The 17,543-nt window shown below is 43.1% G+C and overlaps 1 protein-coding gene across 2 annotated transcripts in view; it reads left to right on the top strand.

Annotated features, from left to right (window-relative positions):
• Positions 1-17,543, top strand: part of LOC110077992 (retinol dehydrogenase 8) — a 31,344-nt gene that overhangs the window by 7,379 nt on the left and 6,422 nt on the right. For both annotated transcript variants that reach the window (XM_078386621.1, XM_020791649.3), the window contains exons 3-6: positions 2,983-3,144; positions 4,467-4,646; positions 12,472-12,565; positions 16,511-16,694. In XM_078386621.1, the coding sequence (XP_078242747.1) occupies positions 2,983-3,144; positions 4,467-4,646; positions 12,472-12,565; positions 16,511-16,694 (620 nt within the window). The remainder of the gene's footprint in view (positions 1-2,982; positions 3,145-4,466; positions 4,647-12,471; positions 12,566-16,510; positions 16,695-17,543) is intronic.

Here is a 17,543-nt window from a genome sequence, read left to right on the forward strand (position 1 = left end):
CAGCCTATTAATTCACACCTTCCATGAGCCCTCAAACACAGAGTGAAAAGTTAGTGCTCTCCTGCACAGTGTGAACAACAATGGCTTTGTTAAAACCATCCTTTTGTCAAGACCCTCAGCTGCTCGTTGGAAGCTGCAGAGAAACAACCCATCTCTTTGAAAAGCTGCTCAGTTTTTATTGAAACATGTTTAAGAGTAACCAGGCAACTCTCACCTGATGGTCTGTAGCAGATAAGGATCTTCTTCAAATGTGTAGGAAGGGCAGCTTTACAAGAAGTGCCTCACTGTTTCACATGGACACAAATGGTTGAGAGATACTCATATTCAGATAGTATTGTGAAAAGTAAGCTATGCCATTAGCAAATTTAATTGCAAGGTGGGGTTAAGAAGCCCTTTGCCTATCAAGAAGAAAGTTCTAAACTAATTTTCTTCCTGACCTGTAGTTTTTCTGTATGCAATGAGAGAGCATGTGCATGTACAAACACATACATGTGTTCACAAACAGATTTTTTTTCTTATGTAAAGGGAACATTAAATAATTATTATTTATTTATTTAAAATGCGTACGTTTACCCTGCCTCTCTCCTTAAAAAGGACCAAAGGCAGCTTATGTCATTACAGAGACAATACTTAAAAGCAAAAACAGTGAGTATATAGTTTTAAAGACCTATATATGGTAGAAACACTTAAAAGCAACAAGACGCAACAATCCATTTTAAAAAACCCTCTCAGACAGACATCCACTAAGGTAAAGCCTGCCTGAAGAGAAAGGTGTTTGCCTGCTTTTGGAAGGACTGACTGCAAAGATGGGGCCAATTTGGCCTCCTGTGGGAGGGAGTTCCAAAGTCTGGGAGCAGCCACAGAGAAGGCCCCCTCTCCCGTGTCCCCACTAGTGCACCTGTGAGGGTGGTGGGACCTACTGTAGAAAAAGGCCTCCCCTGATTATCTCAACATCCAGCCAGATGCAGTCCTTGAGATGGCTTGGATCCAAGCTGTTTTATAGGTTAAAACCCAGCACTTTGCACCATGCCCAGAAATGGATTGGCAGCTGTGGAGCTGCTGCAGCAGTAACATGCTGTAAATATTCAATCTTCTATCTGGATTCTGAACTAGAAAATGCACCCATTGTCATTGAGGTCAAGTGGAAATTGTCAGTCTGGTTGTTTATCCTCGAGTATAAAGCCTAGTATCCTCAATTTCTTTGTTCCTTGTGAGAGAAGGAATGTCCTTTACCATCAGCCCAGGTTTGAGTGCCTTCTCCAACCATACAGCCCCAGTATTCCCAAAATGACCCTGCCAGAAGTCCTTGATGTTTGGGGTTAAGTGGACAGATGTGGAATTTGGAAGGAATGCTATGAGCATGTGAGGAAACTAGCAAAGAAGGGGTTAATCACCACCACCACCACCCAGTCTTAAAAAATGCTGAAATGAGCTGGATGGGAGAAAGAATGCACCTTCTAATTAGTGAGCTGGGATCACATGATGTGAAGCTGTTACCAATAGCCATGGAAAAGTTAGGAGTTTTGTGAGAGGCAAAGCCTCCTTGAATTCACATGCAAATTGATTCCATCTGTGCTATCGGATCTGTCACTCTCTTGGAGAACGTCCCAATTAATTAGTTGGAAAGGGACAGTGCCTGATTGGGTGAAAGGGCTGAGCCCTCCAGAAAAGGGATGATTGAGTATAAAGCAATCCAGAAGAATGGTTTACCCAAACAGTTTCTTTTAGCTCATGCTTGCTTGCTTCAAAGTATACCACAGCCTACTCTACTGAACTCAGCATGTGCACTGGAACCATGCTACTTTGTGAGTACAGTGGTGCCTCGCTTAACGACGATAATCCATTCCAGGAAAATCGCCGTTAAGTGAAAACATCATAAAGCAAAATAAAAAAACCCATTGAAACGCATTGAAACCCATTCAGTGCGTTCCAATGGGGTAAAAACTCACCGTCCAGCAAAGATCCTTCATACGGCAGCCATTTTCACTGCCTGTATAGTGAGGAATCCGTCCCTAAACACAGCAGGGAACCATTTTAATTACCTGGTGGCCATTTTGAAACCGCCAATCAGCTATTAGAAAAACATCGTTTTATGAAGAATCGGTTCCCGAAGCAGGGAACTGATCATCACAAAGCGAAGTTCCCCCATTTAGACCATCGTTTTGTGATCGCAATTGCGATCGCAAAAAGATCGTCATAAAGCGGATTCGTCGTAATACAGGACAATCGTAAAGCAAGGCACCACTGTATAGAACTAGATAGTTAGCTTGCTTAATTTCTATGTGTCTGACTCTTAACTGCCTAGTAGAGATGGGGGTATCTGAGTGCCTTGCACTCAGAAGCTTTTTGAGTACTTTGTGGATTTTGTGTTTTTTACCTTGCAAGGTTGTTTTGCAGTCAGAAGCCACAGCCAGACAGTTTTGTTCTCCCTGGTGCACCAAAGGAGCAAGGTGGCTGAAAGGTGTTGGGAGAAGGGGGCCCACAGGAAACTGTTCCCAATTGCCAGCGGACTGAACTCACCTGGCACGCAGCCACACCAATGGTAACGGGACTGAGTGGTCCGTCGATCCTCTCTGTGGTGGCCTGGGATCCTTCACAGAGCACTCCCATAAAATAACTATCATGAAAGGGGTTGCCTGTTTTTAAAAGGGCTACCACGGTGGGCTCAGCCGGTCGCAAAACATGCATTTCTCAAAAGCAAACTGGTGAGGCCAGAAGAAAGGTAATGTGCCCAAGAATCAAGGTGGAGGGCAGAGGTGAGGTCTAAGCTCCAAAACATAAAACTGCTCTTCTGAACCCAGCAGTTTTCTGCTTCAGCATTGGTTTCACAGAAGGCAAACAGATAAGATTTGGAAGTAATGTGGCAAAGAGAATGACTTTAAGGCAGTGGGTGGAGTTTTAATACCTTCAATACCAGGCAAACTCTCCATAACTTGAACATAATGTCTTCATGGATTTCTTACTCTGGTTCTCTGCCCATAGTTATTGCCACAATGAGGAATCTGGAGAAGAGCCAAGCCCTGAAGAGGCAAGCTGGGCCTGTGCTGGAGAAAACTCTGGAAATTAAGGAGTTGGATGTGACCAGCCAAGAGTCAATCCGGAGATGCGTGGACAGCATCCCACAGCGCAGGGTGGATGTGCTTGGTAGGAAAACTGTACCTCCCACTGCAGAGCTAGCAAAACGTCTCCCCCCGCTAAAAGGAGCAAGGTCTTATTGCTCACAAGTCTTGCGGCATTATGGAGGGGTCGTCCAAGGGCCACGTGGAGCCCTTGGCCACTCACTATATGGCTTGCCGGCTTGCAGCAGCCAAGACAACGCAATCTTGATGGGGAACTATAGGGCTGGAATTGCAGAGAGTAGGACAGGAAGATTAAATCTCTTTCTTTTGCTGCTACAAGTGGTGTAGAAATGGCAATACTGATCAGGGTTTCTGTGTATGTGGGCAGAGGGGGGTATGTCTTGGTCCCACCAAATGGCAGTCCACTCACTACTGTTGTGTAGCCCCTGTTGAGTTCCCTGATGGTGATGTAACCCAGAGCTACAATATTTTTCATATTCCTGGGTTACACTGCATGTTCCTGTTTGCTACACCTGCACAGATATTCTTTTCTTCACAGACCAGCCTGACAGTCACTGGCTGAATGCATCATCATACTTACTTTGGATGAGACTTGGATCAGTGTAATCCTATATCTTACGTTGCAGCTCTGAGTTGAACTTTATCTAAGTGGTAGAAAAATAGTGGAAATAACAGCGGAAATAAGTCCAGTTCTGACAACTCTTTTTAGCAGATAGATTGGTTGGCCATCCGCGTTGTCATTTTCCTCATGCAAAAACATGTGTATGAATGCTGTGCAATAAGTACTATCCTGTTCTCTGCTGTCCCAAAAAACAGGATGCACATGCTGTATTCCAGCCCTTCAAGAATGGCCAGTTTCACCTTTTACCTCTGATGAGCTAGGTCAGTGATGGTGAACCTATGGCACACAGAGCCCTCTCTGTGGGCACCCGAGCCATAAGTTACCACCAGGAAACACCCAACCTCCGATCCCAGATTTTGGGAAGAACTCTTGTGAAGGGAGAGAGAGCCAAGACGGCAACGGCCTCAGCCACCACAAACATGCATATACACGCCTAGATGCCAGGCATGGAACCACCCGGCTCCTGCCGCCTGTGCCTTTAAGGATTGCACCCGGAGGCGGAGCAGGAAGTGTCCCAGGCAGGCGCTGGAGGTGGTGCCGCTGGAGGAGTGCGACTCTTCAGGACGGTCATGATTGGTTTTGTGCTGCAGTTTGGGTACTCGGGCTCAAACAGGTTCGCCATCACTGATCTAGGCGATTGTGGGTGGTGCAGAGTGAGCTTCATCATTTCTTTTTCTCCACTGGTGATTGACATCCCTGGTATTTGAAAAGCAGGATTTCTGCTTTTTAACTGATTGCTAATTCTTTGCCTGTTCCCTTTGCAGTGAACAATGCTGGAATAGGCATGATTGGTCCAGTAGAAAGCCAGAGCATGGCCTCAGTACAGCGTCTCTTTGACACCAACTTCTTTGGCTTGGTGCGCCTTATCCAGGAAGTCTTCCCCGACATGAAGCGCCAACAGCAGGGACACATCGTTGTGATGAGCAGTGTCCTGGGCTTGCAAGGTGAAACTCACCAAGGAGGGATTGTGGTACAGGGAAGAATCTACTGTGGAACTCTTTAGTATCTTTAGTAGCTGGTGTTGTTTGGCCTAGAGGTTGGGGAGGCAAGGAGAGGGAAGAAAGAAGGAAAGGAAAAGTAAATTCTTTCCTTCATTCACAACTGTAAAGTCTTCTAAACATGGACTCTTCCTTGCTCTATCTTCATCATTCTAGCTCTGTCATCAAGCTGCCCTATGTCAAATGAAAACCTTTGGCTTGTATTGTCTGCTGTGGTCAGCAGTCACTTTTTAAGGCCTTTAGGAGAGGGAAGGTCCTTTCTAGTCCTCCTGAGAGCTTTTTAGCTGGAGTTGTCTTGGATTTAAGACTTCCTGCATGTGAATCATATGTTCTGCCACCATGGCCCACCCACAGATAACCACTGACACATGGCTTATTTTTGGCTAGTCTTCTACAACCTTCGAACAGTATTGCTCATAACTCACAACCTGCAGTAACTGCACTCTGGAAAACCCAGATTACTTTCCCTCTCAAGGAGAATACTGTGGTTTACTGGATCTTTCACAGTGTGAACGTAATCCCTAGGTGAACTGGTTGTCCTGCATTGTTCTGCTAACAGGTGAAGAGGTTTTTCGCTCCACATTTGCATCCCATCTGTATTTAATGTCCTGTGTTTTCAAGACTGCCAAAAATGCCATAATCAGAGTGAAAAATGTCCCTCCTGTGAAATGAGACTATCCTTTCACCAGGTCCATGCATACTTTTCTCTAGTCATTTTATATACTCCAAGGCAGGAGTGCAACAGAGTAGAGATGAAGGACATGGCAGAAAGATGCCTCTATAAGGAACTCTCTTAATAGTGAGTCAGACCATTTAAATTGGTATCTTTAGCTGCTGCTGGGTGGACAGAATGTTACTGGTGTTGGTGTACAATCTGTATAACATCCGACAACTAATTGTTGCTAACTGATTAGGTGCTGGGATCATCTCGGTCACATACCTGGTCACATACCTGATTGTGTAGTTGAGATGCACCCTAACACTTGGTCAGTCAGCCAAAATTAGCTACAGCATCTTATGCAGAACATATGTAAGCACCAGCAGGATTCTAATTGGTGATCCTAGGCCAGCCACTACCTCTCAGATTCCCCTACTTCACAGAGTTTTTCTAAAGTTATAGTAATAATATATATATATATGTATCTTTATGTGCCATCAGGTCACTTCCATATTATAGTGACTTCAATAGGGTTTCCAGGTATATCAGATGTTCAAGGAGTGGTCTGCCTTTGCTGCCTCCTTTTAAATTTCCATGGCCCATCAGGGATTTAAACACAGGTCTCCTGGTTCCTAGTCTTACTCTATCCATTGCAAAACTATCTATTACATAACATTGGCTCAATGAATTAATGAGTGTCCTTCACATATTTGATGCATTTTTCATGACTATACAATATATCATCTGTTGAGTCAGACAAAGTATTTGGAATCATGAGTGAGTAGTTATTTTAGGGGGTTGCAATAGTATGGTGGAATTACTTTTTGAGAGCAGTGTATTAAGTAGGAACATGTTTTTAATTGGTGTAACAAGTGCTGTTTCCTAGTTACTTTCAAATTTTACTTTTTAGAGATTTTTCCACAGGTGTTTATCAAGTGTTGGGCCGTTCTCAGAGTTGATGGGTGTAAAGATCAACAGTGATTGTGTTATTCTCCATCCATCTACTCAGAAAGAAGCAGGGAGGTTCCATGATTCAGATAAAATAAAACTCCCAAAGCCCTTCTCTTATTCTAGTTTCTTCTTATCTGCTGTATCAATATCATTTATCTTCTCTCTGTCCTGCTTCCATTTCTCAGTCTATTTCATTTCTTCTTCATACTTTTTCAAATTTCTTCTTGAGAAATCACAACAAAATGTTTCTGTCATTTGCCTTGTTATTATCCCCCTTTTCTTCCACTACTGGAATTCTTCTCTTCTCCCCTGTCTGACAGTTCCTGTAGGGAAGGGAGCTGACTTGGTGACTTAAAAAAAGCACGACTATTAAAGCTGATGGTCTGAAGGCAAATGGGTCACTGGGAAGCCCTTATCAAGCACAAGCACAGACTGAGTGGGTGAGAAGAATGGGGGGGGGGGGGACTTACTATCATGCCAGCTTCCTGTGCCCCATCCTTGAGCCTGTAAGGAAGCAACCACTCTAAGTAATTCTGGAAGAAATTGACCATTAGGAACTGAAATATTTGCCAAGTGTTGGTGGGTACACTGTTCCCGAGCTTATGTAGCATCTGACCTCCATTCCCACTGGGTCTCTTTAGCTTGAGAAGATGTCAAAAGCTATGGCAAAGAAAAGGGAAGAGAGGCCCTCCTTTACACTCAGCGGAAGTGCTCCAAAATCTTTGTCCCTCTGGTGGCTACTGTGTAAATAATAATTTCTGCATGCCTGTCCTTTTGCCTGTCTCCCCAGGAGGCCTGGAATCTGGCAGTTTGTCTCACACAACATCATTCTCTCATAGGCCTTTTCCCCATTCTTCTCCATAGTTTATCTGGCCAACAACAACAAAGCCTGTTTCCTACTCAGTTGTTTCTGAGGATATTTTTCTTAGATGAGGGGAGCATTCACTGCTTCTATTCCTCTGTACCTTTAACAGCCTCAGCTACCTCATCAGAAGCACACTTGATTGGGGGAAAAATGAAAAATCTTTGAAGGATTAACTCCGTGTTCTCTGCTTTTCCCACCTATTTCTTAGTCAGTTTGGCTATCCAGTCTCTTTGCCCTTAGAAAGGGAGCAAAGATAAATCTGATAAGGGAAAAACTAATTAAATGTTTAGGTACATTGTCTGCTAAACCTTGCCTCCATGGCACTGCTAATGCACCTCAGTCAACTAAAAAAGAAAGCGCTTGTTACATTCCTTTGAGGAACCACGTGAGGGTTCTGTGAGGGTTTTCTAAGAGAAATAGGTCACCATTGTCTTTCAAACTTTATCTAATTGCTTCAATACAGAAGGGGCTGAATGATGGGACTCACAGTTATTCAGGATTCCTACCATAGGCAGACAATTTTATGAATTTTTATTAAATGCTATTTGCAGCCTTAAGGCTGATAACAACAAATAAACAGCAGCCACCTTGGATCAACAGAAGGTGCTACAATAGAGATTAGCTGACTGGATAGTGGTTTGGGTATCTGGCTGCAGAACCAGAGGTTGGGAGTTTGATCCTCCCCCTGTGCCTCCTGGAAGAAGGGCTGGCCTGGGGCAAGCCACACTGTCCCAAAGCGCCCCCAAAGAGAGGAATAGTAATCCACTTCTGACTGTTTTCTACCTGGAAAATCCTGAAAAAAGAAACACCAAGTCAGAATTAACTTAACACAATACAATGGTGCCCCGCATGACAACGATAATTCATTCTGTGAAAATCGCTGTTTAGTGAAATTGTGTAGCGAAAAGCGTTGCCCCATTGGAATGCATTGAAACCCATTTAATGCTTTCCAATGGGGAAAATCATTGTCATCCAGCAAAGATCACCCATAGGGAAGCCGCTTTGCAAAGCCGACGATCAGCTGTAAAGATCGTTGTCTTGCAAAAAATGGTCCACAAAGCACGGACCAAATCATCGTCCAGCAAAATTTCCCCGTAGGAATCGCTGTTTTGTGAAGCAAAATGGCGGTTGCAAAACCTCATCGTCATGCGGATTTGTCATTTTGAGGGGTAATCGTCTTCGAGGTACCACTGTACGATTATTATGATTACAGCAGAGATTAGGGAGTGCGGAATAAAGTCCTGCATGAGCACAAGCACCCTTCTCTCATAGGGCAAATCCTTTTCCCTCTGTTTTTCAGAACTTGCTTCAAGCAGATAGGTCTGCCTTTCCGGATGTTAGAGAGGTGGTTTCTACAGCTCCAAAATGTTATACTCTGTTACAGCAAGCTGTGCTGAAGCTAAAGATTCCTTTGGAAGAGGCACCTATTGCTGTTTTAGTTTCACCTGCCCTGATGTTGAAAGGAGGACATGCGGCATTCAAAGATTCTAAGGGCAAAAATGTTTGAAGAAGATATTTAAAAGCCAAGAGAGCTACAGCTTTTTAGATTTTCTGTTGCTTCTTTCCTGTTTTCCTAAGCATCTATACTGTGGATTGAAGATAACCTTTGAGAATTATGATGCAGATCACAAAGTGTTGTTCAGATTTTTTTGGGGTGTGTGTGTGAATCCATAGAATCCTGATATTTGTGGCAGGGGCCACACAAGACTGTATTTTTGTCTCTGTTAGAGAGAGAATAGTTACCAAGTGTCTCAACACACAACAGGAGTAAAATATTGGAACTCAGGCTTTCTGGATCAAACTTAAAAACAGTTTCCTTTAAATGACATTGCTTTTTTGACTAGCATGCCCTAAATGATATTTCATTGAAGACTAAACAGAAGAAATAGGCTCTGCCCTCTTTTTCTATTGCTTCAACATAACCAGAGAAAAAGCCGTTTGGAATGACCTTTTAAAACAATTCGTGTCTCAATGGGTTTTGCTAGAAAAAATGACTCAGAATTTTAGATTCACTTTGTCTGGGCATTTTCAGCCAAGGTTGCAGCTAAACCCTGCCAATAAATGGACCTGTTCCATCCCCTGCCTAGAGGAGACACAGACAGCAGGTACAAGTTGTGACAAGATATGATAGTCCAGTGGGGAGGGGGCAGATTCTAGCTCTTTTGGAAGACTTGGAAGAAGTCAGTGACTGACAAGATCCTTCAAATGTTGACTCTCAGTTACAAAATAGTACAGTGGTGCCTCACTTAGCGACGTTAATCCATTCCGGAAAAAACATTGCTAAGCAAAAACATCGCTAAGCAAAATTAAAAAGCCCATAGAAATGCATTAAAACGCGATTAATGCGTTCCTATGGGCTTAAAACCTCACCTTTAAGCGAAAATCCTCCATAGCGCCGCCATTTTCGCAGCCTCTTAAGCGAGGAAAAACAGTGGGTGGCCATTTTGTTTTCCCAGCGGCCATTTTGAAACGGCCGATCAGCTGTTAAAAAAGGGTCGCTTTGCCATGATCGCTTCCCCGCGATCATCGCAAAGTGAAAAAACCCCATAGGGACCGTCACAAAGCGATCACTTTTGCAATCGCAAAAACTCCGTCACTAAGCGATTTTGTCGCTCAACGGAGCAATCGCTATGTGAGGCACCACTGTATTCTCAAGCCTTCCAAGGGACAAGTTTCTTCCCTATTTAATGTCAACATTTGAGAAGAGGAGTAACAGGATATATAGTATCCATATGGCCCCAAATGGCAGCAGAGTTCCGAGATTTTGCCTATGGTTAGCATAATTATCAATAAAAGGCTCTTCTCCTTTGGTCTGACAGCCTTGCCAACAGTCTCTGCCAGATTCATAGTGGTGGGACCTGGACATTTATGTCTAATGAGGATTCAGCTTCATACTTATTTGCGCTATGTTCTTCTGCACTTTTGTTGGAGGCCAATCAGAGCCTCAGTTAGTTGGAGCTCCTGGAAGCCTGGCTGGTTTTACACAACTTTTCTCATTTAATTTGAAACTCGCATATCTTATTTCAGCATGATGATGATGTGATTATAATAGCCCTTATAAACAAATCATGTGAAGTGTGCTCCAAGTCCCTCTAACATGCTTTTCTTAGCATGGACAGAGTGCGCAGTGAGTTCCTTGATGGATTAGCACTTCAGAGACACACTAAACTCCAAGCACCTTTTCTCAGCAGCAAACGGCTACATCCAGGAGAATGGAGGGTGGGTGTTTTTTTTCCATATTTGGAAGTTAATATGGTTCTTCTTCATATCAGTCACAGAATTCCTGGTTTTGGTCTTCCCCCTAGTTGAGAAACAGGACTTCCTAGTGTCGTCATGACATGCAGGTCTGCTTCACTTACTCTTTCCAGCTCTCATTCTCCCAAGAGTGTTATGGAAAGTTCAAATGAAGAAGCCTCAGGTGATTCAGGTGGCTCAATACTGGCCTCATGGGTCCTAGTTTTCAAACATCTGTCAGCTTTCCCAGTTGACTTTTGCTGCCTCTGTGATATCTGCTGACTAGGAACCCATTGCCATGCTAATTCCACCTGGCTGTGCCTGGCCACATGGAGGTTGAATGGAAGGCGCTGTGGAAATTAGGCTGTATGTTGTAGCTGCCATATACTCTTGAGTGCTGTCAACCATCAAGATTTAAAAGCCATATGGAAAACTCTAGTTCAATACTATGAGTGACAACAATTAGACCCAAGTTATTCCAATCTCTCTCTCTTGCTTTCTGCACTTCATCTAAACACCTTAAGAATTCCAGTAGCAACACTGTCTTCACGCTCCACAACGCAACACTCCACAACAGAAAAACAGGTCTGCTCCTCCATATTGCAAGGATTGACTTTGTGGTGCTTTACTGTTACCTCCACCATAGGTAGCCTATCTGAGACTTGAACATTATACAAAGAGTGCTCACCACTGCACCCTTTGAACATCTTCATGAGGTTTCATTGCAATTACAAATGTTCTAAATTTCCTTTTTTCATGGCTGTTACAGGCCAGAGAGTGACAGGACTGGGAAGACTGTACAGGGTTAAGGTATTTTCTAAGGAGATGGAGCTACACTCAGATTAGATCCATTTTTCCTAAGGAAAGCTGGTGCTTTTTCCATTTTTCTCAGGAAATCATGCTGCAGTCCGTCCCTGAATCCTGTACACCCATGGGAGCAATTGTGACTCTTCCTGTCCCTGTTGCATACTGATCACATGTTTTCCCACTGAGCTATTTCTTTGCTACAGGGCAAACTCATGGCAGCCAAATAGTGTTAGGGATACGATGTAGGGCTAGGACTCAGGAGATTAAGAGTTGGAATATGTTCAAGCCCTTGCTCAGCTGTAAAACCTCACTAAGGGTGGCAAAGGTGAACCACATCTTGAACATCTCACGTACCTTGAAAACTCTTATTGGGGTCACCATAAGGAAGAAGTGACTTGATACATGTACAGCATAACAAAAGTTATGCAAGTGAACCTAGGCCACGTGCAGCAGAGAAAAGGAACTACAAACGGTATCTAAAGTCACATCTCTAATGTAGAGGATCCTTCTTGATTCCAAGGAGGCATCAGCAAAGATATTGTAACACATCATATTTATCAAACAATATACTTAACCCCTTTCAGTCCCATACACTGGTTGCTCTTTCTGAATATGGTATACCTCCTTGTAGGATGTAAGAAAACAGAAAATCCTTTGTATTTCTGATTTAAGCTTCCTAACATTCACAGTGTAGTGTCAAGTGGCGCTGTTTACTATCCTTACTTCCTTTTATTGTTCTATAGTATGCCTTGCAAAGACATAACCCCTTGTGTTTATACTCTGCTAAACGATTTAAGCAACATTAATTGCAACTTGTAAAATAAATGGGCCGTTCCTGTGATTTTGCTTAATCAGTCTGATGAATGAGGTGATTCCTCTGTGCTTGAATTCCTAGCAAGAGCTGCTTGCCCAAAGTGGTTCTGATTGGTACATTTCCCTTTTCTAAGTAGGTCCTGCTCTTGTGGCTTTTAAAAGCCATTCAGCCTGGAAAAAAATAAACTGGCAACATTTCCTCAACACTTCTAGTGTCTAGTCCAGACAAAGAAAATATTTATAATTTTTCCATGCAAGAGCTATTGGTAAAGCTGCAGAAATAGGGACAGTAAGAACAGTTGCAATTTGGCATCTAATTAGCAAATGGCTCCTATTTTGTTGTGTGTCTGCACATGCACATGCACTGACCTGTAGCACAGGAAGATATTTTTAAAGTCACTTTTCACATTGTTTATTTTGTCCTGATGCTTCATTCCTTACAGGTCTTCTATTCAATGATATCTACTCTGCCTCTAAATTTGCTGTGGAAGGTTTCTGTGAGAGCCTGGCTTTGCAAGCCTTGAAATTTGGGGTCAAGTGAGTATTGGGGGATTAAAGTTATGATATATCATGGCTGGGATTTATTTACCATTCTGAGAAGGTTTTGTAGTTCAAGGTGATTTTTATTACTGAGAGCCAAAGTGGTCAATATGTTGAACTAGAAATGGGAAGGGCTTTCTTTCCAGTCCCACTGAGACATTAACGTCTCACTGGGTAACCTTGGGCCATTCACCAAGATAAGCTTAATAAGTTTCTCTTAAGCATTAGATGTAATGTAACATAGATGTAAATGCTCCTCATAGTTGATGCATCCCTTTATGAATGTGCTAGCAAAGGTGCTCATCTTTGTACCTTAGTTTCTATCTCATGTGACTGCACTGATCTTTAGGGGACCTGCTACCATATACCATATTCTTAGAGGTTCCCCTTCGCACCTAATTGCATGGCAATGTGGATGAGAAGTTGACCCTGACCCAATTGTTATTAACAGGCCAGAGTCATAAGCCTAGATGGTAGAAAAATCCAGAGGTTTCTTTTTTCTCCCTGTAGAAATTGTTCTGGCTCTATCCATGGTCACTTAATTTAATTCTTTGCTTGCTTGCTTGTGCTCTGGAATCTGGTTCATTCTGGATGCAGCCTTTCCTACCCACTATGATTCCTGTCTTGCCACTTACAATTCTTTGGAGATTCTGTCCAAAAAAAAAAGTAATTTTTCCAAGTTCTCCCTGCATGTTCTTTTAGTAATGTCAGGCATGACTCTAGATCCCTCAGTCTCATAGTGTATGGCAGGTAGGAACTTGGAATGGATTTTTTTCTTCTGTACTGGTACTAATTAGTTGAATATCCTGCTCAATAAAATTAAACAGGCTGAAAGTCTGGTGCCCTCTCAATGTGTTGGTCTACAAATCCATCATCACTAGCCAACAAGCCCTTCACACTAACTCTAGTTCATACCATATGGTCATGCCTAACGTTCCTTCCAATTTTCTGTCAGCGCTGGGCTGCCCCCCCCCCAGAACCAAACCAAATAGGCAGCAACACTGGCAGTGGGTATATGGCACTGATGCAGTGCTGTGCAGCTGCGTGGCCACGCAACTTGAAGGGAATGTTGGTCGCGTTAGTCTGTTTCCTTTTCTTACTCAAAGGCAAGTAAGAGGAGATATCTGCAGAGTAGGAAAGGTGGACAGATAGCCCTTTCCTTCTATTCTCCTCCCCCATGCCCAAAATATAACCATGTACTGCAACAAGGAGCAATTTTTTCTCTCTTAATTCTTCTTTGCTTGTTAAACATCATTCCTTTTAATGTGGACTATACAATTTACAGGAGAGATAACATCAGTTATTTACTTTAAAAGATACCACTTGGTATAACAACAAATATGATAAGCTGTAACACAGTAACAGTACTATAACAATGAGATAAAAGCAAATAGAAGTTTAGATAGCAGTAGCTAGTTAAGTGCCAGTTACGATTACTGTGCAAACGAAATGAATCAGTCCAGTAGGTGAGTTGACTTTTTAATTTAGAAGGGTTTTACCTGCCAGCTTGCTAGACAGCTCAGTGAATTAATTGCCTGGCTGTGGAGCCAGAGTTTGGGAGTTCAATTCCTCACTGTGCCTCCTATGAGCAGAGTCAACCTGTGTGGCCTTGGGCAAGCTGCATAGTCTCAGGGTTCTTCCCCAAAGAAAGGAATGGTAAACCACTTCTGAGTACTCTCTACCTGGAAAACCATGAAGAGGGTAGTCGTAAGTCAGAATTGACTTGATGATACATGACTAGTTTACCTGCCAGAAGAAGGCTATGACATGAGGCAGTGCTAGATGAGCCACTTTAATATAGAGCTGCAAAATCAGGATGCTGCCACTTTCAAGGTCACCTCATAGGCATTTTCAGAACATCATACCCATAGCATTATTCCCTGCTCTCTTAGCATCCTCTAAGATACAGTGGTGCCTCACAGAACGAGCGCCCCGTAGAGCGATGAATTCGCTCTACGGTGACGCTTTTGTGATCGCTAATGCGATCGCAGAGCGATGGCCCCAATGGGCGAATATCGCAGAGCGAAGGTCAGTAAGCGGTTCGCTTACCGACCTTCACTTTGCGACCCGCCGATCAGCTGTTCCGCGGCTTCAAAATGGCCGCCAGAACAGCCGAAAGGGCCGGGCGCAGCATTTTCGCGCCCTTGGTAAGCAAGGGGAGGGCGCGAAAACGCTGCCGGAACAGCCGAAATGGCTGCGTGCAGCATTTTCACGCCCTCCCCTCGCTTACCAAGGGCACGAAAACGCTGTGGCCGGCCATTTTGGCTGTTCCGGTGGCCATTTTGGACCCGCTGGACAGCTGATCGCAGCCATTTTCGCGCCCTCGTTCAGTGAGGGGAGGGCGCGAAAATGGCTGCCGGCCATAGAGGAACATCGCTGTACGGTGAGTAAATCAGCCGATTGGAACGCATTAAACTAAGTTTAATGCATTCCAATGGCTTTTTTCTTTCCATACAGCGATGTTTCACACAGCGAGGGTTAATCTGGAACGGATTAACCTCGCTGTGCGAGGCACCACTGTACTTTATTTTTCTGCTTGAAACCCTTCCCCACCTGCCACTCTAGTTTTCTTGTGCAAAGACACACACACACATACACACACAGAGAGACCACACACACAAACAAATGCAACAGGCATCTTGGGAATTTTTTTCTAAGGCCATTCCCTCCTCCACGTTTTGCTTTTAACTCACCATATGTTATGTTCTGTGCCGTCAAGATGGAACTGACTTATAGTGATCCTAATAGGGATTTCATGGTAAGTGAGGCGTTTAAGAAGTGGTTTTACAAGTTCTGCTCCCCCAGTGAATTTCCATGGCCAAGTGGGGATTTGAACCCTGTTCTCCAGAGTCCTAGCTCATCACTATCCATTACACCACAGTGTATTAATGTGACAGTTGTCCCATATCCTACAAGTAGGCAGAAACCCTTTATCTTGGTTTTGGTGGTCTGTGCCACTTTCAATCTGATGTGAACAGAACCACCCAGGTTTGCTGTCAGAGAAGATTATGTCAGTTCAAACTTCCTTCAATGTATAATTTGGAGACTTTGAGGTGAGAAAAAAGGTATGGGACACATGTTCTAACTAAACTCATCACATTCTTAATGTGTCTGATTTGAGCTTTTATTGTTAACCTGTTGGAATAATAAGTGTTTTTAACTGGCTCTTTTTATTAATTGTATAAGTAGGGTCCCCATATAGGCAGTTTCACTTTTCCACAGTCTGAAAACATTAAAAGAAAGAAACCCAGGAAAACTTTTCACATGCACCACCAGAACCAGCCACTATAGGAAGCCACAGACTGTGCTATGAATACTTGTAAGTGAAGAAAACATAGCATGGTCTCTGATCCCCTCTAGTGGCCAGTTCTGTTAATGCCATGAAAATAATTTTTCTGAGTTTTTTTCCTTTTATCATTCTATATACAGAGAGAGAGAGAGAGAGAGAGAATTCAATATTATTTGTGGTTTTCTGTTTCCATGGACAGGCCTGGAACCAATCTCCAGCAGATATGGGTGCCCAACTGTATTTTAATATATTTCCCTCTTTGTATTTATGACAAATAGCTTAAGTAAATGTCCTGTGAAGGGCTGAAAGTCAGAATATAAATGTTTGATGGTTTTTAAAGTAACAGTGCATAAATATTGATTCCCTATACCTGCATGATCCTTGCTTCTGATAAATGATTGAAAATCAAGAGCAGTACATGAATGAATTAAGTTGCAGGTGCCCTAAGACAAAGTAGAAGTAACTGCCTTGGATACCAGAGCCCTCTTTGCAGTACTCTTGCTGGTTGATAAAACTCAACCATAGGATGGGGTTGAGAGGAAGATAAATGGCTGCCCCTCCCCCCCCCTGTCTTTTTGTCTAACTGGAAGAAAGGGTGTTTCATTAAGGGAGAACCAGTGTTCTGATTATCTCCTGCTTCATTCTTTCCACAGCATCAGTTTGATCGAACCGGGGCCAGTAATAACTGAGTTTGAGAGAAAACTCTATGAAGAGGCAGCCAGTATGAATCTCTCTACGGCGGATAAAGAGACATTGGATATATTTCAAGGCTTCTACTTAACCTACTCGAAGGATGTCTTCAATGCACTGGGGCAGTCCCCAGAAGAAGTGGCAGAGGTAGGACGGTAATGTCTTGTGCACTTTTTCCATCCCACCCCACCCCACCCCACCCCACCCAATGTTGCCCAGTGCTATCAAGCCAGCAAAAAGCAATAGGGGAATGGTTGTTGTGGGTTTTTCAGGCTGTTTGGCCATGTTCTGGAGGTTTTTCTTCCTAATGTTTCGCCAGTCTCTGTAGCCAGCATTTTCAGAGAACAGGAGCTAAAACTCTGTGTTCTGTTGTAGTGTGTCGGATTGTAGCTGATCGCACAGCTACAAATACTCAACTATCAGGGGCACTTCATTTACCAGAAAGGAATGTATGGAAAGTTAGTATTTAATTTATGCTATAGACAGGATTTCAGCCAGTAGAAGAGGATGGAAAGTTCTGCAGTTAGGACATATAGAATGAAAGACTTTTAATTTAGCAATAGTGCATGTGAAATCAAATCTTGAAATTATAATTTATTTCAAGTTGAACATGAGTCAACAGAGTGTGATGTGGCTGGGGGAAAAACAAATTTTATGCATGAACAGAACTATAATTTCCAATTCACAAGAAGCAATAGTTTTGTTTTGTTTTGTACTAGTCCAGCTGGGATACAGTGTCCAGTTCTAACTGCTATACTTCAAAAAGGTTGTAGAGGAGAGATGCCAGGTTGATGAATAGTTGAAGGAACTGGCTGTTTTAGCCTGTGGGATGGCAGAACACTAAATATTTTCAAATATCTCAAGATCACTAGGTGGCTGAGAGAAAGAACTGTGCTGCTCTACAGAATAGGATTAATGCTAACATGCTTAAGTTTGATGGTGGTAGATTTCAAGTAGACATTAGGAGAGACTTCTTAATAGGAGTTCAGCAATTGA

This window comes from Pogona vitticeps, chromosome 2 (assembly GCF_051106095.1).
Source record: "Pogona vitticeps strain Pit_001003342236 chromosome 2, PviZW2.1, whole genome shotgun sequence".
Classification (NCBI taxonomy): domain Eukaryota; kingdom Metazoa; phylum Chordata; class Lepidosauria; order Squamata; family Agamidae; genus Pogona; species Pogona vitticeps.